The 25795-nt window shown below is 42.5% G+C and overlaps 1 protein-coding gene across 4 annotated transcripts in view; it reads right to left on the reverse strand.

Moving 5' to 3' along the window:
- The window catches only part of tmpoa (thymopoietin a), a 78482-nt gene that overhangs the window by 33468 nt on the left and 19219 nt on the right, over positions 1-25795 (reverse strand). For 2 of the 4 annotated variants that reach the window (XM_080051052.1, XM_080051050.1), the window contains exons 2-4: positions 5793-5910; positions 4323-4451; positions 3691-3806 (exon numbers count right to left, since the gene is read on the reverse strand). In XM_080051052.1, coding sequence (XP_079907178.1) covers positions 3691-3806; positions 4323-4451; positions 5793-5910 — 363 coding nt within the window. Of the gene's footprint in view, positions 1-3690; positions 3810-4322; positions 4452-5792; positions 5911-25795 lie in introns of all 4 variants that reach the window. The other 2 variants (XM_080051051.1, XM_080051049.1) reach the window with 1 other exon arrangement.

A 25795-nucleotide genomic window follows, 5' to 3' on the forward strand; every position in this document is an offset into this window, starting at 1 on the left:
TAGAATAATACAGTGGCGGTGTAAAACTATGCCGCCCACTGGCGAGCAAGTTACAGTAGGCTAGGCAATCGAGCTTTACGAGAGCGCACCCACGACCCCCTAAATGACACAGTTCAATTGAATTCAGTTTACTTAAGAAGGGGAAAGTGCAAATCAATAAACCACATGATCATACATGGGTTAAAAAATGCTAGAATTAGCCAAAATGCTATTCTCTATCTGTAGTCCCCTGGCAGTGTCAGCGGCTCTTGGTAACCCCAGCCGCCCACTGGAGAGCAAATCAACGAAGGCTATAGGCAATTGAGCCTTAGGCGAGAGCACACCCAAGCAATAATGCGCCTTAATAACACAGTGACGGCAACGACGTTCACTGGCGAGCAAATTAAGTAGCCTATGCAGTCAGGCTAAGGCATGAGCTACCGTGCAACGGTGCGACACGGTTATAAAAATACAGCGGTGTGAACTAAGCTGCCAACTGGCGACACACTACAGCAGCCTACACACGCGCAACAGTGTGACACGGCTAAAATAACACGGTGAAGGCGATTTAGGAAACTAATTCGCCCACCGGCGCAGCATACAGTGTAGGCTATACACATAGTGTGTGGCACGGCTCATCCACTGGCAAGCAATGCTTAGGTGAGAGCCCACGACTGGTGGGACACAGCTCAATACAACAGTGAAAGCGACTTCTGACCCCGAAGCCGCCCACTTGACGAGCAAATTAATTAGTAGCCTATGCAACCGCTCTAGGCGAACTCAGCACCCGAGCCACAGTGCGACAATGCTACAGAATACTGTGGCGGCGGCTTGGACCCCAAGCAACTTGCTGTAGATTAAATCAAAGTAAGCAACCGGTCTAGGCGAACTTAGCACCCGATCAACAGTGCAACAATGCAAGAAAGACAATACATTCGAGCATACAATTAGCAACCGGGCTTAGCGAAAAACAAGCAACGGTGCGAATGAAAGAATAACACGGCGACTGTGAACCCAGCCGCCGCCTGATCTAATCAAAGCAAGGTGGAAAGGTGATATTAGCTTCCGCGGTAGCCGGGCTACGCGTAGCCTTCACACTTTACTCACCCCTTACCGGCCGAAGTCGAACGAATTGCAAGTCGCAGCCCTTGGTGGTCGAAGTCAAATCGAAGCACCAACCCTTAGGTACGAGCTACTTGCGACAAGCTAATGGTATATTATCGCACAACTATGTGTGCGACCTGCTAGTCCGCGAGAAGATAGAAGGAACAGAACCTCTGGTGACTTCCGGAATATATAGACATTCCCGGAGTCACCCAGGTGTCACAGGTGACTTTGTTGGTATAAAGATCTCGACCTGCGCATGCGCGCGATGGAACATCCAGTGCTGTAAGCACCGCCTCTGGCGGTCAGTAGGAACGAAATAGAACCCTACTCCTCCTCTCCTAGTCTCATGCTTATAGTCTGACGCCTTTGGCCATAAGTGGTATTCTGGCCGACACCTCTGAAGTGAAACCAGTGATACAAGCATGGAACGAGGGTGTGGGGGCATTGGAGGGAGGCGGGATGGTATGATAGTGCTGTAATTATCAATTGCAGCATGGGTGTGAGTCCCTTTAATAAGAGAATAAATCCAGGCGAACCAAAACATCTCAAAAATAGCTTAGACTGCTGCGCGATGCCACATTGTCTCTCCTGCCTGATGCTGCGTAGCGCAGCATTGTTACTTTTTCTAATTTTCATGGCGTGCGCAACATAGAATGCACCGTCATTGGTTCAAATACACATGAGGTGGGTTTTGTTGATTTTTTAAGACCACGTGTACACTAGGGGTGGGAATCTCTTGGCACCTCACGATTTGATTCCGATTCAGAGGTCAACGATTCGATTCAAAATCGATTTTCAATGCATCTCAATGCAAAACATTTTTTATGTACATACCCATGTGTGAATTTCAAAAATATATTTATATGCACATCTGAGTTTGCTACTCAGAGTTTGCTAATCACTTCCTACTTTTGTGATGATCATTAAAGACAATCAACAGATGAATTGCCTTCTCTAATATTGTATTAGAGAAAAAGCTTTTCTTGTCACAAATATGACTTTCTATGAATAATCAATAATCAATGCAGCTTGCATTTCAACACAATATGGAAGTATGTAAAAACTAAACCGATTCAGTTTTATTTTATTTCTAATCTCTGGAATGGATCGCTTGGAATTCAGCTCTCATACAAAAACGTAAACAGAGATAAAGCCGGTGCAGGTCATGGGTTTGCTGCTCTCAGCCCTTTTGAAGCCACTTTGGAAACAACTCGCACATGTGTGGTGTGCATGCGCAATGGCGCAGGAAGTATTAGTATTTACAAAAAATAAAATAAAAAATTATTAAAAAAAAAAAAAAAAAAAAATCGATTATTAACTTTTCTGAATCGATTCAGAATCGTCCGAGAGAGAATCGATATTAATCGGAAAATCGATTTTTTTTCCCACCCCTAGTGTACACCCAAAAAATGTGTGGTTTGCTGAAAATTATGGCAATCAAAAAATTAATAAATAAATAATAATAAAAAAAATACGCCAGCTGTGTCGGCGATAATGTATTACAGAACAGTTAGTGGCGTTCGGAGCGCAGAATCTAGGTCTACTATAGACTACTGACGAAAATCACACAACACATTGCATCTATTTATTAACAATATTTATGAATTTAGGCTATATTTTGCTGCTCCAACTCAAATTCAGACCAGCCAGGCGATAGTTAAGTTTCAGCTTCGTTTTCATCTCCGTGGTATACAGGCGTTTGGACCAGCTGATCGGCTCCCGACAGCAGGAGTCAGTCTGCGTTCCAGTTGTACTGGGAAGTCGGATTTATGGTGCCAGTGATAACTGAACTAAATAATAAAATAAAGCTATCGTCTCCTTCCTATATCTGTCTATCTTTATCCCTCCACTGCACACTCAGTCACTACTATCCATGCTAAAAGGAAGCAGGATTATAACCTCGTTTAGCACATTATTTTTAAATATTTTATATTATTTATTCTTTTTTTTCTCCCCCATCTAATAGGAGATAGACTATATGCAATAATTCCCATTACATAAGCGATTTATTTATGTTAATCTAAGTGTTAAATCGCTCTTTATTCATACAGTGATCACTTATATAGTGTGCGCGTTTCATTAAGCCGATCTCTCAGTCACTCGCTCTGCATGTAATAGGCAAATAAACTTTTCAGGGATCCCACTACTAATAACCAATCAGAAGAGAGAACACTACAAACCAGCACCCGTCTCACTGCCTTTGCATGTGCAGAGCGACAGATGGGTGAATGTGTATGCGCCTACAATGGCGGAGCAGGTAGAAATCCTTCCCAATGTCTGTTTTGATGGTTTTTAATCATGTTTTATCACATTTATGGATCTTAGATGATGCTAGATAACTCGCTGCTTGAAGACCGCAGTGCATTAATGTGGTGACGTAGGGACGAGGGAGGGGACTGCTAACTGCAGTCACTGACAGGAAGTTAGCTAAACTGACCATTCCGCTTACTGAACCTTTAATTTAAAAAAAATAAAAAACGTATCCACAGCCATCTTTTTCCCAGCTAATGATCACTATCACAAGAGGGAAAACAAACCTGTCCTATGGTGATGGCATTAACCTGGTGAGGACTAACACTTATAATGAGTAAAGCAGTTTGTTACCGTGTGGTTGGGGGTGTGGGGGGGGACAGGCGTCTTCCCCCGGCTCCTCAGCGGTCTCTCTACTATTGGGACTGCTTCAGGTTCGGACACAGCCTCTGGTTCTGGGGCTGCTGGCACTTCTAACAGATCACACAAAAATATGTCCACCATTACTTTACCTTCATATCTTTACAGTACCGCAGATAAACACATTTCTTATCAAAGATTCATTTTCTGGCTTTAATGCAGGCAGGGACTAAAACATTGCCTTGTCACTGCAATTCTTTTAAAGCAGAAAATCCCCTTTTATGTCAAAAATGATTGCCCTGAACGCACAGAAATCAAATGTAACTTTGTACAGAACAGGCAAGCTACATGATTCTTAAGCTTAAACCAGTAGGCCTAGCAGCCACACCAAGTGAGGCTATGTTATGTACCAGGAGAGTGGTTTGCTGTCTAACCTACACCCAGCTGAAAGATGTTAAATTAAAAAAAAATGCAAAAAATGCTACTTATGAAGAAGGATTACTGTTTGGGGATATTTTGGGAGATTAGGTGGTCTGTGATTTTTCTTTTTCTTGGTTAAGTGGTCCTTAGTCTGAAAGTGATATGAGATGCACCTGTATGAATGCACTGTGTCTGTGTGTTCATACCATCCTCCTGGTCACTGTAGTGGTTTCCATTGTGGTTGATTTGTATCTCTGGGACGAGCAGCTGCGTCTGAGCCGGCCCCTCATCTAGCAGCTTCTGCAGCTTCTTCTCATACAGTGAACGGGTGGTGGCTGGAAGGAGGAGAACAGGAGAACATTGTAGAAACCCGGACAGGGCAGTTTGTGAGGGGCTAGACTAACAGGGAACATGACATGATATTGGTCAATTGTACATGGGTCTATTGTGTTAACCTGCCTGAGGTGATGATTCATAAGTATGAAGAGCAGCGATAAGCCAAAAGATGTCATGAAAGTGAGCCCAGCTTCACCGGATAGAGAACCAGCTTATTAATAAACTTACTGACATCTATTGCCAATACTCACATATGTGAGTGCAAATATGCCAGTTCCTATAAAGGAGTTTGATTGTGATTGGAATATACAGTCCCTTCCAAAAGTATTGGAACAGTGAGACCAATTCCTTTATTTTTGCTGTAGACTGGAAACATTTGGGTTTGACACCAAAATATGAATATGAGACAATAGATCAACATTTCAGGTTTCATTTTCAGGTATTTGCATCTGGATCTGATACACAACTGAGAAGATAGCATTATTTGTAAAAGAACACCACATTTTTAGGTGAGCAAAAGTATTGGAACTAGGGCTGTCAAACGAATAACATTTTAATCAGACTAATCACAGGATTCTGCGGATTAATCACGATTAATTCTACCATTCGAAATAGGCCTGAAAAATGACCATTTTCTCTGTATATTGTTGTATGAATGGAAAGATAAAGGACAGAAGGTGAATATATACATTTAAATTTAAATAAGTTTTTTTATTAATTGAAAATCCAAATGATGGTGTAAATACTGCAAATAAATTATAACCAACTAAAACATATGCCATGGTTACCCATTTGGTTATATTGCAGTTGCGGTGTTTCTTTATAGGTCCATGGTGCTAAATAGCGATGTTGTCAGCTTACTAAAACACTTTATCAGCGAGTGATAACATTGATTATGCGTAAACATTAACACTATTGAACGGGAAACGTCTTAATGACCCATACGCGTTGCGGACAGTTGAGTGGATAAATGATGAGAAGAAATGGCCCCGACGACTTCAGTGGCCGGACTGCTGTTGGAGAGTGACAGTGTGCAGTGAGAAAGACCGGCAGACAGATAGACAGAGAGAGGCAGAGATGCCTTTATTTCATAATTTTGCTTTTTGATTTAAAAGTGATCATAACTAGCCTAGTGATCATCTGTTTTTCGACTGACTCCTGCTGTCGGGGCCGTTGGGCTCACGAGCCGACCAGCTGATTAGACCAGCTGTTTGAGACTGAGACGGAGATGAAAAGGAAAGTGAAACTTATGATGGAGTGTGTGTGTGTGTGTGTGTGTGTGTGTGTGTGTGTGTGTGCGTGTGTGCGTGCATATATAGTTGGCTGATTGAATGACTGACCCACTATGGGCCCAGCCTCCACTCCATGCTTGAGCAGCTCAGCCTTGAGGCCCTGGTCGCTCAGCACAGTCACATCCAGCTCGTCAGGCCGGACCTTGTCTGTCTTCCTGGTGGCTTTCTGTGGGACAAGGAGGACAGAGGAGGTGCTTAGTAATGCAATGGCAACGGGACTGTACAACCAAATGTAAGGAGGTAAGGAGGGTCAGAGGATAGTTTGCTTTCTAGCTGTAGGTTATTTGTGGACTTCCTGCCAAGATTGTTCACGTGACACAGTCTTGGTGAAACGCTCATACTCAAGAACCCTTTCTCTTTTTATTAAGTCTGATTGAACATCCCTGTGTGTTTAATGGCATTTGGTCTTTCATGGGATGATGGAATCATTGTAGTGTCAAGCATTGATGGAGAGAAGGAATGAACGGCTTCTCCGGTCAAACTAAACAGACACAATCCCACCCTGCCCACAAGTTCACCTCTAGGCAACCTCCTGTGAACACCTGGCCTTACTAAGTCCTTTCTCTCTCAAAGGAAAGCTGGGTTTGTGAGCTTTAAGACACGGAATGGAACCTGTTTATCAGGTTGCTACATAAACACAAGCTGCCTGGTTTAAGAAATGTAACAAAAGTGTGTGAGTGGATTCATCTCTTTCTTTTATCAACAACTGCTTCATCCCATGCATTATCTGCAAACAGTAACACGACATGTGTATTCATGCACTTAAAACAGGATTGGAGAGAGAAGCTTTAACTTAAATCATTAAAAGGTGGTGTTAGCGATTCTCAAGAATGTTTTATGATGTCAAAATCAGTGAATATCTCCTCAAAGAAAAGTGATTTGTCAACAAACATTCTCCAGTACATTACACCACCTTTAAGGAGCTTCCTTACATCCCCTAAGATGAAGTGAAGCCAAAAACAAAGAGGGAAGAATGAGGCACTTTGGAGGCAGTTGCTGCAGGGCTTTGGGAACGTGCTGGGCAACAGGAAATGAAGCCAGCTGTCTGTTAAATGAAGCCCTGTGTGTCTGCTCCCAACACAGCACAACCAGACTTTTCTCTGGGGGGAAAGGGTACGCTGGCTTTTTGCACAAAAATTATGCCAACATACCAGTTACTCACTGCATTGTTTTGAACACAGAATAGTTCTGGTTCAGAAAAGGTTTTAAAATAATTTAACATTGCCTTACCGGAGATGAACTGACACATGCCAGCTTTTGGAAACTATGGGCCGGTTTCACAGACATGGATTAAGCCTAGTCCTGGACTAAATGGAATTTTGAATGGAGATTGTCCATTGAAAGTACAATTTAGTCCGGAACTAGGCTTAATCCATGTCTGTGAAACCGGCCCTATACCTCCAAACCCATGCTGATGCTGCTCACCCTCACTTATTGCATCTGTGTTTCTACAACAGCCAGCAAAAAATAGTAAATTATTTTTAGGGAATATCAATTTGAATGGCATTAGACAAAGAGACAACTTCACTAATGATTTGACCAGAAAGAGAAACACTGCACGTATAAGCCATTCACCCCCCTCCTCAAAACCTTATAACCCCATTTAGCTATCTGCCTATATATCTATATGTTTGGGCATATGATGTATAGATTGATTACAGTATTGTGATATGAACCTAGATATGGTAGGGGATTTATAATGCTATTATTGTCTCATTTCTTAAAGTGCTTGACACACATTTGTTCTGTTGGCTAGGGGGCTTCTATCTTTGACAGGCTATTGAATTGTTTGGCCTTCCATAGAGGAATGCAATGAGATGCCACTGGTCCATAGTAGTACGCTGGCAGAATGTCGCCTCCATCTGAAAAGGCCTTACCACATCACAAAGACTGAGTAGCCCTTCACCTCTTACTATCTCTCTTTTGGCCACCACTTCTGCAGGTCAACGCTTCTAGGGCTGGCCCGAATACCATTTTACAGGCTTCGAACACTCGTTGGATTTTCCGAGCGAGTATTCAAATACTCGTTCTAAAAAAAACATCATCAAAACCAACATTGAAAATCCCAATGTACTCACTGAAACCGAGTGTGTGAGCCGAGACAGCAAGCTGCGTAGTTTGTTGATGCTTTAATAACTTTCGAACGGTAATAAAGGCGGAGTTCCTTACTTTTTCCCCGTGGAAGCGAACAGCTGTTGTCACGTTGTTCAGGGTTTTTCCTGCATAGAGAAAATGTTGGCGCCCGCCAAAGCGGATTTACCCAGCGCCAAAGGAAAATCAGGAGCGCCAAAATGATAAAGATTGAGAATAAATATAGCTATTTAAAATCTCTCCAAATTCAGCCCAATTTAAGTCATCCTTCTAGAGGGGTTGGACAATAATTTGAATTTCATTTTCGATTACTATTACGGCTTCCCTCAATCATGAAAACAAAATAATCGTTATTAAACTATCATTGTTCCGCATGCAGGCTGTTAAATGCGGTGCGTTCGCTCGGCCCCTCCCTCACCTGATAGTTTAGCTATCGGCTGGTCCAGAGAGTAGGAGGGAAATGTTGCGCTTTGCCGGGTGTTTTGACAAACTTCTAGATGACGAAAATAAAAGGTAAAACTAATTGTGTAGTCTGAAAACACTTCAGACTCACAACAAACTAAAATAATGTGCAAGATTTGTCACGCGCGGACACGCGAGTAACGTGACATACGCGACCGCGAGAGATAGAGAGAGAGAGAAAAAAAGTTATACGACCTGATCTGCACCTTTAAACATCCCGACCAATTTGTTTATTCATTTTAAGTCGAATCATAGTGGTCTATGACCAAGCAATCACTGAATAAAAAACACAGGAAGTTTAAAGCTCCTTGACTCCTGCCACCACAACTGTCAACACTACAATGCAACTGCCTATCCACCCTGCTCCTTGACATAAATAAATCATACATTTACCGTAATGCTATCAAAAGACGTGCCCTATCAACACCATTTACAACGGGTTATTTTTATTTTGACATATTTATTTTATTCAATTATTAAAAATATGTTTCACTTATTTAGCCTATTTCTATTCTACCTGTTTTCAGTTCAATTAGGAACAGCATTTGTTTAAAGTCCAAAGTCATGGTGTTATTAGAAAAAACCTTGTTAAAAGTCAAATAAATGCATAATGATTAACTGTCTTTAATAATCGTGATAACACAATGTGATTACTCAAAATAAACATGATTATGATCGTTTCTTTCTTCTTGCAATTGCCATGGTTTAGATCAATTAGAAACAATTAAAGTATTAAATAGGTAAGCCTAGTCATTATTAGTATTTTGACTTCATATCTACAGGTTGTTTATTATGATTTCATAAGAGTCAGTGAGCTCCATGGTTACGTAGTGATTGACAGGCTGACTGAAATGCTCTTGAGCAGGACAGAAACTGCCCTCTCCTTAAGCCCACACCCTCTTAAAATACATAAACCGTTTTCCTTTACTGGTGCACAGTCGCGACTCCAAAAAAAAGTCGGTCGCGTACTGACCCCCCAAAGGCCCATTCTGAGTCAGGAAAAACCCTGTTGTTACGCCTAAAGCTGTGACCCACCAGAATGTGTGACCCCTAGAGGACACTGTTCTTATTGATTAACTCAGTCTCATAGTGAAGTATAGGCGATGTAAAAACGTTGGTCCATTGCGCAAATTGTAGAGGTTTCTCAATTTACACTGAAATGGTCAGATTTTATTTTAAAAGGTGAATAACCAACCCAGTTACCCATCACAGTGAAATGTGTATGCTATACTTTTCCCACTGTTCAATCATTTAAATTGGAAGCAAACAACTTTAAAATCTCTCAATTGCAGGGCTGTTTTTGTAAAACTACTATGTTTTGAGCTGCGGATATAATTATAAAAACATTTCACTGTGAGACTGGGTTTTTACATGCCTACAGTCTATTGAAATCAGTTAGGAAAAAAGAACAGCGCCCTCTAGGGTCACACATTCTGGCAGGTCACAACTTTCGGTGCAACACCTGTTCAATCAGCTGTCCTCTGTGCCATCGTAACGCTTACATGAGCTTTTCAATTCATCCCGTCACATGCATCTTTTCGGGGATTTATAAATCCATACAAAGATCCAATATCGATAGTCTTTTGTGTCCATATTATATCCATTATTGACCGCGTATTCCCATGATGCAAGCAAGTCACTGTTGATGATGGGCAATAGCAGCGCTGCATAGCGAACATAGCCTACACAAACAGCTAAGCTAACGTTAGCATTACGCCAAGCATTAGCCTACTTTTCCTTCCAAAATCGCACTAATGTTGTGGTATAGAGTTAAGAGGAACACATAATCTATTCTTTCTCCATCTCTCTCTCCCTAATGCGCTTGGTGCCGGTTTTAGTTTGCCTCGCTCTGGTAACATCACGTAGCCTACAGCTGATATCACCGGTTGCCTTTTGAAAGGTCAGCGGCCAACATGGTCAAAGTAAAAAAAAAAACGATAATATATTTTAAATGAACGTCTAATTTGTATCTTACAATTGTTCTATAACTTGTGTATCTAAATATTAATTGCTGACAATATATGTTGCAGTTTGAGCTACTTTTGAAAAAAAAAAAAAAAAAAAAAAAGTCCTTCTAACTACTCCACTTTAAATATCTTCTCCTTCCAAATACTTTCAGCTGCAGACTTCAAATCCAATATGTGTTTTCCTACTTTAATATTATGTATAATATATCAACATTTCATATCATTAACGTAAAAAAAAAAAATCTTATGGCAACTTCCATCTTGAACATATCAAATGGACAAAATTATGGAATAAAAGTTAATATCTATGGCTGCAGGGCCAGTGAAAGAATACAGTGCATACAGGTTGAACCCTGTATAAAGGAACATCTGGTTTTAAGTCAGTCACTGCAACAGAAAAATGTGAGGAATGCAAAGATTATAGTGTGAGCTTTAGCAGTGAGGTGCTGCCACTATTGACTGTGTGGAAGAAATGGGAGAGACAGAGAGGGCCTCAGCAGGGCTCACACACACACACACACACCTCAGTGGCGTAAAGTCTGTCATCCTTTACAACTCCTCACTAAAGTCTGGATGGAGTAGTTTGGGGGCGCGGCATGCCAAGACCTGTGGCTGCATGATGTAACTCGCTGCTTGGCTCCATTACAATATGTGGTTACTTATGCCTCGTTTCCACCGAGCAGAGCGGGTCAGGTCGGAGCGGCTCAGAGTGGGACAGCTACCGAAATTAGGAGCGGTTTATGCTGGGTTTACATTACACAACTTTTCACGCGATTTGACAGTCGCAGACAATCTTCCAACGTCGGACTGAAATCACGGGAGTCGTGCTGGAGTTGTGGCGCGCGCACGTAATCTCAGTCGTTTGGTGTCTTCTGAAGGCTACTCTATGCTCCAATTCCGTGCGTAAATAGAGACGTACGTTTACAACGTTATATCCGTCACTGCCCTCATACTTCCATGCGTCCTTTATGTTGGAATGGACATTAAGCAAATCAACCATTAGTGGGCAGCATCGCCGCTCAGAGTAAAAAGTTACTCAAATAGGAAGAAGAAGAGTCAAACAGTGAATTGACTGGAATACATATTTTATAATGGGTCCATGGAAGAAACAACTTTAGCGATATACTACCGTAGCGATGGAAGAGGCTAAACTGGAGGCTGTAATATAGACAGCGGAGGTCTGAGGACATCAATCACGACATGTCAAACAAACTAGTCTCGCACGGACCTCCGGTACTTCTCTATTGCTGCCGTCAGCCTGCCGTCTAGCTGACAGCCTGCCGTCTAGCTGACATTCTTCCCCGTGCGATCCCCGCTCATGCTGCTCTGTTGTAGTTGTCTGTCCCTGTGCCCCGGCCGTGTAACTTCATAGATGTATAAATGTGTATGTAATTTCGTACCAACTCACACAAACCTCTCCTCAAAAGTTAAGACCTTTTCTAAAGTATTATTTATTTATTTATTTATTATTCTTTCGGACAATTCCACACAATACACAATTTTCTCTTGCAAATATTCATACATCATACTTTGTGTTGTCCGAAGGGAGACGGAAGAAGCCAAAGGCTTATCAGGTCCCGCCCCCTATGTCTTTCGTTTGTGTTTGTAAACAAATGTACAGTAAGTGAAAGTGAACTGTTGGCTGTGCGCCCCTTATATTAACCTATATACTATCTATGTGCGCCCCCCGTGATATTCGGTAGTAATGCTCCGTTCTGTCCGTTTGGTACGCATCCGCAAGCTTGCAGGATACGTGCAGAAATACGCACGTAATGTACGCAGAGTACGGACAGAAGGCTCCGTCCGTATCCGTATGCGTATCTAGCGTAGAGCATAAATGAGCCTTGACCCGATTTCAGCCAGTCTTCTTCTCGTCTTGACGTTCCGACATTATCAAACAGGTTTGATATTATCGCTAGTCTTAGGGGGTTGGCTCAAGCGAAATGACGTAAACCAGGGGTGCCCACTAGGTCGATGGTCGAGGGTAGTGTGGGTCGATCGCGTGGCATTCTTAAAAAAATTAAAAAATAAAATTATTTCATTTTTTATTTTTTTTACTAGGCAATGAAAGAGCGAACGAGCCATGCGAGCATGCGCCGACGTTCGGTGGAGGGAGAAAGGACACCACTTTCTATTATGACATACAGTACATATCAGTTTGTTAGCCAGTGAGCTAACCAAAGCTAATCCAAGTCAAGGAAGTGGAGAGGCTTCTGCACTGTGACAAATTCTACTATGTAAAATACAGCCAGAGAGAGGAAGACTGTTCAGACAAACAGACCACCACATATTCTAGTGGGACAGGAGTGATCATTGAGAGGGATTTTTTTTGTATGACTATAATTCTGCCTTTAAGATAAACCTATATGCATTTGTGTATATTTCTTGCTCTTTTAAATTAGAATTGCTTAAGCCTTCCTAGCCTAATACATAACATCACCACCAACAAAAAAATGTATAACAATTATGATATTGTATCGGACAGTATCGGTATCGACCGATATCCAAAACCCAGATATCGGAATCGGATCGGAACTAAAAATAGTGGATCGGTGCGTCCCTAGGTTCATGCAGTTATGCAAGCAAGGTACACCAACTTACACTCAACAAAAATATAAACGCAACACTTTTGTTTTTGCTCCCATTTTTCATGAGATGGACTTAAAGATCTAAAATTCATTCCAGATACACAATATTACCATTTCTCTCAAACATTGTTCACAAATCTGTCTAAATGTGTGATAGTGAGCACTTCTGCTTTGCTGAGATAATCCATCCCACCTCATAGGTGTGCCACATCAAGATGCTGATCTGACATCATGATTAGTGCACAGGTGTGCCTTAGACTGTCCACAATAAAAGGCCACCCTGAAATGTGCAGTTTTGTCTCACAGCAAAATGCCACAGATGCCACAAGCATTGACGGAGCGTGCAATTGGCATGCTGACAGCAGGAATGTCAACCAGATCTGTTGCTCGTGCATTGAATGTTCATTTCTCCACCATAAGCCATCTCCAAAGGCGTTTCAGAGAATATGGCAGTACATCCAACCGGCCTCACAACCGCAGACCACGTGTAACCACACCAGCCCAGGACCTCCACATCCAGCAGGTTCACCTCCAAGATCGTCTGAGACCAGCCACTGAGACAGCTGCTGAAACAATTGGTTTGCATAACCAAACAATTTCTGCACAAACTGTCAGAAACCGTCTCAGGGAAGCTCAACTGCATGCTCGTCGTCCTCATCGGGGTCTTGACCCGACTCCAGCTCGTCGCCGTAACAGACTTGAGTGGGCAAATGCTCACATTCGATGGCGTCTGGCACGTTGGAGAGGTGTTCTCTTCACGGATGAATCTCGGTTTACATTGTTCAGGGCAGATGGCAGGCAGCGTGTGTGGCGTCGTGTGGGTGAGCGCTTTGCTGATGTCAATGTTGTGGATCGAGTGACACCATGGTGGTGGTGGGGTTATGGTATGGGCAGGCATCCGTTATGGACGAAGAACACAGGTGCATTTTATTGATGGCATTTTGAATGCAGAGATACCGTGATGAGATCCTGAGGCCCATTGTTGTGCCATACAACCATGAACATCACCTCACGTTTCAGCAAGATAATGCACGGCCCCATGTTGCAAGGATCTGTACACAATTCTTGGAAGCTGAAAATGTCCCAGTTCTTGCATGGCCAGCATACTCACCGGACATGTCACCCATTGAGCATGTTTGGGATGTGCTTGACCGGCGTATACGACAGCGTGCACCACTTCCCACTAATATCCAGCAACTTCGCACAGCCATTGAAGAGGAGTGGACCAACATTCCACAGGCCACAATTGACAATCTGATAAACTCTATGCGAAGAAGATGTGTTGCACTGCATGAGGCAAATGGTGGTCACACCAGATACTGACTGGTTCTGAGTCCCCAGACCCCCAATAAAGCAAAAAAATGCACATTTCAGAGTGGCCTTTTATTGTGGCACACCTGTGAGGTGGGATGGATTATCTCAGCAAAGCAGAAGTGCTCACTATCACACATTTAGACAGATTTGTGAACAATGTTTGAGAGAAATGGTAATATTGTGTATCTGGAATGAATTTTAGATCTTTAAGTCCATCTCATGAAAAATGGGAGCAAAAACAAAAGTGTTGCGTTTATATTTTTGTTGAGTGTATATTGTACATTCATTTTCAATATGTTTAAATAAATATGTACAGGCTTGTTTGGTTTGCGGTGCAGAACTTTCACTTTTATTTAAGAAGTATTTTATTTATTGGAGACTTTGGTTGTATGCAGCAGTTTTTTCTTTTCTATACTGGAAAATACCTTTAGGCTGCAATTCTGCACACATTTTTCCTCTTAACTGAGAACCGTACCGTACAGAACAGAACCGTGACTTAAAAACCGAGGTACGTACCGAACCGTGACTTTTGACCCCTAATAGTAGGTGGTAGCTCACTTTGACTTGGTCATTTTCAAAGTAGCTCACCAGCTGAAAAACAGTGGGCACCCCTGACGTAAACATTGTCACACTCTCGCATGCACCAAGCACGACACAGGAGGAGCGGCATTAGTCGCGACCTGTGTCAGCCTGGTGAGGCACTTATTTCCGATACTTTTTCATAGAAGCCTCGGTGGAGAACCAGGCTGACAGCCGCGCAACCTGAACACTCTACCGTCAAATACAGGGTTAGGAGTTAAAGTTATTGGGGTATGAGATCAGCAAATAAAGCTGGTCAAATAACTAAAGGAAGTCCCCCGCTCAGAATATTGAATTAACTTGTTTTTAATTAAATAATCACAATCGCGTTTGCGGAAATGATATTAATCTCAAAAGGAATCCAGTCTTGCAATATGAGACCCCCTGTCTTTTCAAAATCTCACTCTGTGACTGAAAACTAATGACTAGTTGTCTTCAGGTGTGAGTCGATTGTCTTTAGATGTAAGAGGGTTTCAGTCTTCAGTCTTTTCAAAGTCTTTTAAAAGTCCTCTAGTGTAAACCCAGCATTAGACCGGTTAGGCGCGCTTATGTGCGGACCCTGCCCAACTTTTGGCAAATGAAAAGCCAAAATAACCGACCAAACCTGCTCAATAGAAACGAGGCATTAGACCCCGTTTCCACATGGCACTAACATCTCGCTTAAGTTTCTTAAGATTCTGATTCTGGAAACACTCTCAGGACGCATTGAAGAAGCATTGAGATTGGATCACAAAAAATGCATCACTGGCGGCTGCAACCGAAGGTTTTAGGCCCTGTTTCCACCTGGGATTATGATGTGATTTTGGTAATCTGATCACAAGTGGCCAGCTCTCAGTCCGTGTGTTCACACCTGTCTGTCCACATGTGACTTCTGTGTCCAGTTGTGATCAGATTCCATTTAGCCGCTCTGTATCTAAATCAACACGTACATCATTTCCGTTTGCATTGCTGTTTTTAACCGGTGGGGTTCAAACAAGTACACATTCAGGGCTGTACAGTGCCATACTTTTAATCGCATTTGCCATTAAAATGTAGGCCTATTACGTGCGTAGATAATTACAAGGCCACTCACACTTGTGTGACGCACAAGACACACAGAGGAGCGATGCACAACACTGCTTAGAGGGCTCTACATCCGCCAAATGCGGGTAAATAGTCTTGGGAAAGTAAGTTATTACGCCACTTTGGCTGGTGAAAGCAGTAACTTAACTGTTTAATTTATAAAAGCCGCCTGCTGGTGGTGGTGACAAGTGTTTATCAGAGGCAGACGTTAGAAAAGCCGCCCGGCGAGCACACATCTTTCACCAGCCAAAGTGGCATAATAACTTACTCGCCCAAGACTATTTACCCGCATTTGGCGAGTGTTAATGTAGAGCCCTCTAAGCCAGGGGTGTCAAACTCATTTTGGTTCGAGGGCCACATACAGCCTCTCTGAACTCAAGTGGGCCAGACAAGTAAAATAATGGCAAAATAACATACATATGTTAACTCCAAATCTTTAGCTTTGTTTTTGAGTAATATGCTTTATCACTCTACATTTGTAACCTACATTATCAAGGATCACAAGGGATATCTGTACCCCCCAGGAAATGTCTTAGTAAAGGTTGCTGCTGGCCACGGGAATAGGAGGTGCGGCACGCAAATAAAAGTGCAACTTCTACTGTTTTGATTTATTTTTAAATACAGAGGTTAATGGTTGTTTTGGAATACTTTTTTCCCAATTTAAAACATAAAAATAAAGCAGCATTGAAAATTAGGAAATAAATCTTGTAGGCCTACACTAGCATGCTCCTGCTTGTTTCGCGCGCAGAGCCTCAGACACACCGCGCTTGCTAGTACATTAATTGTTCAGCACTTTTTTTTTTTTTTGGTTTTTACTTTGCCATAAAGCACTGGAGGAAACATTAATAGCGGTGAAGCAAGATTGCCATTTACCATTTCCCACGTTGCTAAGGGCGCACTCACACTAGTGCCGTTTGCCTGTTCCGTGCTCAGCACGATTCAGCACGATTCCCCCCCTCCCTACTCCCCCCCGCAGGCCCGTGCTCACACTGCTCGTGGCCTGGGCACACTTGCACCTTGCCTACGTCACCGTGCGCGTTTAGGATTTGGAGCTTTGTCTACTTGTAGGCTATGACTGTTTGTGAATATTTTCATCCGGCCAAATTTGCATCAAATATTCCACTTCCACATTAGAGCAACGAGAATCCTTAAGCTATTGTTTTTTTTTTAAATGTAGCCTTGACGTAATAGTGGACAGTCTCATATTTGTGCAGCACGCTGTTTATTATTAATATAACGGCCCGTCATCAGACCATATGTATCCGGATGGTTTTGTACACATCGATCGCTCCATCAAATCCAAGTCAGAACTTTTTGTATGGGCAGAGATCGTTTTTTTAAGTGTCTTTATAAAGTTTCTTGTTAAACCTTAGTGTAGGCTACTGTTTCCTTATCACCGGGCCGCGGTGTGTTGTTTTGGGTGCGTCTCCACCGCCATGCGTAAATGCAGTTATGACAGCTGACGGGAGGAAAAAGAAAAAAAATCATCTGACGAACGTGAGTAAACACGAAAACCTTTTTGCTGTGCTTTCTGAGCCGACCTAATTAGCTCTCTCCCTCTTTTATTAGCCCACACCTAGGCTTACACACACGTTAATTCTCACACATTATAGCTACAAGTCCAAGTGGTGGGCAATTCTGGTGCCGACTAGTAAGGCAGCGGACGTTAACGGACAATGCATCCTTAATAAATTCACGTCAGGAACGCCGCCTGTGCGTTTCTTGTGCGCGTGTCATCTCATTAGCATCTGTACTTTGGCCACGGCACACCTCTCCCAGGTGTGCCGTGGCCAAGGGGCTGTTCCGTGCTGGAATACGGATGGCGTGGTCACACTAGCCAAACGTTCTAGACTTTAGTATGCTAATGAGCTTTGGCACGGGGCCGCGGCCCTAGTGTGAGTGGCCCCTAAAATGTGCTTTTTTTTATTTTGGCTGCCCCCTAGTGGCTGGAGTGAGCATTTTGGTTATTTCAATCAATCAATATCCTTTATTTAACCAGGTAAAATTCATTGAGATTAAAATATCTTTTTCAAGAATGACCTGGCCAAGAAGGCAGCACCATGATACAATAAGAACAATCAACCACAATTCTCATACACCACATTCAACGTCAGGTAAAGTACAATCCTTAACACTGACACTAGCCACTCACACAGTTAAACACACACAGGTTACACAGGTAGTCAGTCACACAGGTACAGGCGTGCTGCCATCTTGGGTCATCTCGAACCAGTATATTTCTTTAAAAATGCATAACTCCTCACAGGAATGGGCTAGAGCGGGTCAAAAGTTTGACACCACTGCTCTAAGCAGTGTTGTGCATCGCTCCTCTGTGTCTAAATGAGACAGTATCTCGTCAACCTGTCGCACAAGTGCGAGTAGCCTTGTATTACAGTTTTTCACAATTGTGTCAAATTTTTTGGAACATCAGACACAATGTGCACAATCTGAAACTAATTTACAAACTGCTAAACCAATTCTGCTGAACTCCAAACACATTTCCTGCCTTAGACTCATATTCTCATTCCAAAACACACATTTTTCACAACACTACACACAATTTTCTATATCTTGCACACTCTTCCTGAATTCTCTCTCTTGGTATTCACACAGAACACACTGCCAATCACATTTCTAAACTCAAAAGAAGTAGGTCAGAGATGAGCTCCTGTTTGCTGTGATTTACAGTAGACTGCACATTTTGGTACAAATACAGTTTTTGCCGAATACTGTAAACACTAAAAGCAGTGTTGTGCCTGAACGTGTTCAATGAACGTTTGTTCATGAACTGGTTCATATTGGGGGCGAACGTGAACTGAAGGTATGCATTTCTGCCTCATGAAAGTTTTTGCGAACGCGCTCATTCTGGCGTTTGTGAACGGCGCTCTTACAGTCGTTCAATCGTTCATCGAGTGCCAGATTTCCATAGAAAACCCCCGCTATAAGACATCGTAAACAGCCCTTAATATGTAGCTGAAAAACACCCAATCTGGCAACACATGCCACCACAGCGTCGCACCGCCGCTGCGTCATCAAAATGCAAAACACCGCGGGGAAAAAACAAAAACAAATGAATGCAGCAGCGCTTACTCAGACCCATGACTCAGACCATGGACCTAGCCTCAGGTTCTACCTCTTCTTCGTATGATTGTTACCTACCTCAGATTGGCCCTCATTTATCAATCTTGCGTAGACCAGAAAAATGGGTGTACGTACATTTCCACGCAAATCTCGGCATTTATCAATATGGACGTGAGCGTAGGATACACTCAAATCCCACGCCAGCTCTCAGCTCGTGTACGCAATTTTGTAAACAGCATGGACTCGCAGTGCAGGCTGTGCCGGGTAGCCGATGACTTTGTTGGACAATTATAAGAAGATAATACAAATGCAGTGTTTGCTCAGACCGAAATAAAGATATTAATCACTTAAAATTGTGCAGCTTATGGTGCGCAACTGAGTAGGAGCACTGATTCAATAGTGCACACACCGGCCACTTAGGAGCGCTGCATGGGACTGCGTAAGGGCAGTTATCTCCGTCTGGAGCTGCTGGGGGGACACTGAGGCACGGGGGCTGCATTCATTCAAAATGTTAGCCACAGTATTAAATATGTAGTAGGCCTACACTGCTCTTTATGATAAAAAATACACGGCACAACATTCAGCTTAACATTTTATTTATTTGACGCACTTTTTAGATGTTAGTTCCTCTTTTAATGTGTTATTGATCGCTTAAGCGAGCGATTTATTTCCACCGTTAACCGGCACGTTTTTCCGACCTGCTGGTGGAGCAGGACTGTGGGCGCTCTCACAGCTGATCGTTGCCGGGTCGGCTTGTGCAGCTGACCGCCGGGCTGACCACTCCTGCTGTCATACAGTAAAACGCAAAATGTGTTATTTTTAGTTTTTACAACCCTTTTGAGTAGTGCTATCTAAAAGGGCCAATACATTCTAATCATTCAAATCTCTGCAGACCTGTATTTATTTCATGGGGACCATTACCGGACAGTTGGTGCGTCTGTTTCTCCTATACCACTTAGGCTATATTATGCCCGCACCCTCAGTTGGTTGCATTTCAGAACAGCAACACGCTTTTTTTATGTTTGAGTCAGACCACTTTTTCTTCATCTATGTAAAGAAATGGCGACATATAATTGTATATGCTGTTTTATAGCATTTGAGCGATAGTAGCCTACTGATGTAAACCTAAAATGCAAAATCCTCAGCTGGAGATCGTTTTGTCAACACCAACGCTGTTGACCGCAGCAGTTATTTCCTTCCTAACGGCTGCCTTCTGTTGTTCTTTGATGCCGCTTGTAATGCTCCGAAATGAAACTCTTTTTTTTCTACTTTCGCTGTTATTCTGTCAATTTCTACTTCAGATAAATTCCTCTTCTGTGCCGTAATTCCATGTCGTAAAACCTCTGGGCGAGGCCTCTAAACTGAGAAAATATAGGGGCGTGGTACGATCGTTTTCAGCCGCCGCATTTATCAATAATGGCCTGGCGTACGCTGAGATTGACGAGATACGACTGTTTGATAAATACCACGCGACACCTGGCGTAGGGAGGTATTTGCGCCAGAATCTGCACCAGTTTCCACGCAAAATTGATAAATGAGGGCCATTGTGTTTGTGTTAATAAGTATGTCAACACATCTTCTGGACTTTGTTGTTAACAGTAGGCCCTATACTGCAGTTTAGAATGGTCTCCTTGAGGGTTTTACTATTTTAAGTTGTAGGCTAATTTGTTTGTACAGTAGAACCTGCCTAGTATATTTTTCAGTATTGCTTTCTTTGAATGAAATTTCATGTGAATTGTTTCCAGGTTTGGAAAATTATAAAAATGGAAAAACTTTTGCACCTTAACCGTTTTTGTTTGAATAATTCTTCATTAAAAAGACCATTCAAACAGCAACTTTTTCCTCATGTTTTTGAGAATATACTGTAGGGGTAAAAGTTGCAGCTGGCTTCTAGTGTGGACTGAATGTTATTGAAATAATTTCTGTCTGTGGTTCTATATGGTATGTGGCAATTATTTAGAAAAATAGCAGCCTGCAGCAACATATTGAAAAAAAGGAACTATGAACTAGTTCATTTTTGAACTGTGAACTTAGTTCAGAATTTTGAATTATGAACTATGAACTGAACTAGTTCATTTTAAAGTGTGTGAACTGACCTTTGAACTAGCTCACGTAGAAAAATAACTTTCCCAACACTGACAAGTGACTGCTATGACCACAGCATCACAACCTCTCACTTTTGTAACCATGCCCTAAACCAAAGCACCAACCCGACAAACACGATATTTGCTTTGCACTGTGTTTGAAATTCTCCAACACACTTCTTGAAAAAAAATTAAACTAATTGAATACCAATCAGTCTAAACCTTAGCACTACAGATAGACCCAAGGTGAGCTCAGCTCCTTTCTGAGACAGTAAGAGTCAGGGAGAGAGGAGGAGAGAGAGCTAAAGGAGGACGAGGAAAAAGAAGGCAAAAGACGGAGACGCATACAACAGGGACACTATAGTGGACTATGTTATAGATCATGGCCTATCAATGAGGGAGCCTGGACAGAGAGTGCAGCCCAACCTGAGTCGCTCCATAATTAGGAGATTTAGACTGGATATCAGGTGATCATTTCCCTGTTGCTTCTCAAAAGATCTTGGGGCGGCAGTGGCGAAGTGGGTAGGGAGTTCGCCTCTGGTGTGCAGGGTCGGAGGTTCGATCCCCCGTCTCCCCGCCACATGTCGAAGTGTCCCTGGGCAAGACACTGAACCCCGAATTGCTCCCGATAGTTAGCTTAGCACCCTAGTGCTAAGCCTACCCTGCGTGGTAGCTGCTGCTATCGGTGTATGAATGTGAGTGTGACTGGGTGAATGTGTACAAAAACAATGTAAAGCACTTTGAGTCTGTGATAAACGGAGATATAGCGCTATACAAGTCCATTTACCATACCAAAAGATGACATTGAGTGTGATGTTGATGAGGCGATGTGGCCAGACGCAAACAGGAGGCAGTATCTATAAAAAGATTCATAATCCAAGCACCCAATTCCTTATAACGCAGTTTTTTTTACCATTGTTCCCTAATTTTACTGTAATTTTTTCTTAGTTTATACTGACACGCTGAATTGCTTGAACTGCGATCCTACCTATTCGTTGTTTGTTTGAAATGGCAAAATAAACTATTCTGCAACATGTGTGTTAGCATTTGGCAAAAACTGTAAAGTATTTGTTGTTACTGTAGGTGAAAGTGTATGAACATGCAAAGGCATAATTCTACTGATAAAGCATTCATATAGTGGTTTGCATTTATACTACAGTGTTTTCCATTCTGCACACCAGTGTTCAATGAGTGCTAGAAATGTCTAGTCATATGATTTATGCGTTTGTCATTTGAAAAGAAAATACCATTTAGTGAAGACTTAACACTGTTTTGAGGGTAAAGTGTGCTTTTGCAAGAGAAGTGAAGGATTTTGCATTTTGTGTTTGAGTTTTGTGTTTAGGGTTTTGAAAAAGTGAGGTAGTCTATCAGGAAATGTGTTTAAGCAATTGTGAAAAACTGTAATCTTCGCACGTAGGCCGACATTTTAATAGCAAATGCGATTAAAACTGTGGCACTGTACAGCCCTGTATGTTAACATGTTTGGGTCGACGTCATTTTTTTTTGACGATGCTGGTGGAGTGACAGTGTGCAGTGAGAAAGTCAGGCAGACAGATAGACAGAGGCAGAGAGGCCTTTATTTCATAATTTTGCTTTTTGACTTGGAAGTGATCATAACTGCCTAGTGATAATCTGTCATTAGACTGACTCCTGCTGTCGGGCCGTTGACCAGCTGATCTGACCAGCTGTTTGAGACGGAGATGAAAAGGAAAGTGAAACTGAAGGTGGAGCAGTTCTATAGTTCAATGAATAAATATCATAACCAAACACAATAATGTATTATGCTATCTGTGCACACGTGCACACCCCTAGTGGAAACAGGGTCTTAGCCATCCTTTACAATGTAATATGTGGATACTTAGCTTTTATTTACTCTGTTTAAATTAACCACACATGCTTGCATTACTTGTTTAATGTTCTTCATAGTCTACAGCCAGTTCTCAATATCACCTAAACAGCATTAAGAGGGAAGCAACTTCAAGCATTAGATACAGACAGAGAATGTGAGCCTGCAGAACTCACTTAGAAAAGGCCCACAGACTTCAGTCAAACATCTTAGGAATTCATTTTTGAACTCCATTCCCCAACCTGCACTTCTAACCTGAAGCCTATAATTACTATAGTGCGGTCTTAGAGTTTTTACAATATAAACAGTACAATACTGCAGTACCTTGGAAAACAAAAGGACAAACTATTTACACACAAGCTGTGTTGTCCACACACGTGGTGATGGCAGTCTAAGAACACATTCCTCCTGCTGACTGAAGTATTTCCTCAATGTAGAGACCCAGCCAGACAGCCTTCCTGCTCCACCATTCGTCTCTCCTCTAGCAGCAGAAATGATACCTTTACTTCAGACAATCATCATTTTAACAGACTCACTGACAAAGTTTTCACCAGAGTTCACGCTGGCCTTGGGTTCATAAGTACAAAGTTACTGTGTGTGTATTTAATCTTTTTATGTGGAAAAAATAGCATGTATAATTGTTATACTCGTAAGGAAAATAAGTCATTCATCTGGGGAAAGGTTTGAATGTTTTATTTCCCACACCACATACTCCATGAGTGTTCTACTAAAATGGATCATGAGGAGATGCATCAGGATCTGGTCTACCAGCAGCCCCGCTTAACAATGAGCTGACAGAAGAAAGGGAGAAAAAGATTTATATTTTGTATAGTCAGAAAACTGGGTCACTGTTGAAATATAAATTGTAACTGCTGTAGACAACTGAATCCCAGCAGTTAAAATGTCTGGATGGGCATCTTTTACCCAAACAGTCCGCATTGAAACGGGGTGTCGGGGTTTTCTAAAGTCCGCTCATCTCTGTACAATGGACGTATAGGCTACCTGCCACTCCACATCCGACCCTTACACCGTGTCCATCGCGCTATGCTGTCCGTCAGACACAAACAAGCTGCCCAGAGCCAACTAGCTGCCAAGCAACCACAAGGCTTCCTCTTTAAGACACACATTATGATCCATTTATTATTTAAGTTTCAGAGGAAAAAGGTTTTTGAAGTTCCAAATAATAATTAATCAGCGGGTTAAACTGTGTCCCGCTGCCACAAAGCCACGAGCTATGCGCGGTCAGCGCCGTGATGGCTCGGACCCATAGACTGTTTTCTGACCGTGGCTATCTCCGTCTTTTAAGTAGGCTAAAGCCTCTCGTCGGTAGTGGAAACCCATGGCAGATCTAGTAGGGTAACCGTGCCGAACCGTGCCGAACCGAACTGTGCTGCTCATAGGAAACGAGGCATGATCTAAACAGCGACAGACATACAGCTGTTGATCCAGATCAAAACGGGACAAACCACCAAATGTTTAATCTTTATTGACAGGGGAAACATATTTTGGCTGGCTGCCAAAGGCTGCTATTGTCTGTCATAAGCTACCATCAAGAGCCTTATTTTACAAAAAGCTCAATTCAGATAGCCTAAACGTGGACAAAATATAGCCTAGACAAGTTTCTTCTTTCCTCGACACACACACACACACACACACACACACACACACCCTTCAAAGACGCATACAAATCTGTACCCCTCCCGCCCCTGGGGTCCTCCGACCATAACTGTGTACATCTTTTTCCTGTTTACCGCACTGCACTTAAAAGGGGCAAAGTGCAGAGCATCCGCATTAAGAACTGGAACGATAATAACGCATGTGAGACTCTCCGGGGCCTTTTTGAAGCCACTGACTGGGACATGTTCACCGAGTCCTCTGCTGACATCAATGAACTGATGGATGTTGTTACTAGCTGGTCTGTGTACTGTGAGAATATCATTATCCCTGAGAAAACAGTCAAAGTGTATCCTAACTCTAAACCGTGGGTATCTAAGTCCCTTAGACCTCTTCGTCACTTGAAAAACAAAGCTTTTAAAGAGGGTAATATAGTCGAACTGAGACGTCTGCAAAAAGCAATTAAAAGAGAGGTTTGGGCTGGCAAAATGGCCTTCAAGGAAAAAATTGAGAAACAACTTAAAGCTAACAATCTGGGCTCTGCCTGGGATGGCATGAAAACCATCACTGGGCTGAAAGATAAGAGAAAAAAGGTTTCTTTAGCCAACTATACCCGTGACCTGCACCTTGCTCAGAGCCTCAATAATTTTTATGTCAGATTCGAAAAGCTTGATTTTAGTGAGGAACACTCTGCGATCAAAAACAGACTTCTGTCTGCCCCCCCCCCCCCCCCCCCCCCCCCTCTAAACCTTTTTTTAAGGAACAGGATGTAACAAATTGTTTTAAAAAATGCAACCCCCGTAAAGGCCCAGGCCCCGATCACATCGGCGGCCGTTTACTAAACACCTGCGCTGATCAATTGAGTCCCATTTTTTATTTGATTTTTAACAGATCTCTCTGTCAGCAGATAGTACCCTCCCTCTGGAAACAGTCCACTATAGTACCCGTTGCCAAGTGCAATAATCCAAAATCACTCAATGATTTCAGACCCATAGCCCTTACTTCCCTGGTCATGAAGCAGTTTGAGAAGCTAGTCAAATCTGAGCTCGTAGCTAAAACCAAGAGCCTTCTAGACCCTTTTCAATTTGCCTACAGGGAGGGAAGAGGCGTCCAGGACGCTACTGCTACTCTCCTTAATCTGCTTTTTAAACATCTACAATCTGCTTTTTATGCCCAGCTACAAATATCTGGGCACGATTATCGATAATAAGCTGAAATTTGATGCTAACATGGACATGCTGTGCAAGAGGGGCCAGCAACGCCTTTACTGCCTTAGGAAATTGGCGAGATTCAATGTTGCAAAAAGCCTGCTGAAATTGTTTTACTGTGCATACATACATTCTGTCATCTCCTTCTCTGTCAT

This window comes from Ammodytes marinus (genome assembly GCF_949987685.1).
Source record: "Ammodytes marinus genome assembly, chromosome: 22".
NCBI lineage: Eukaryota > Metazoa > Chordata > Actinopteri > Uranoscopiformes > Ammodytidae > Ammodytes > Ammodytes marinus.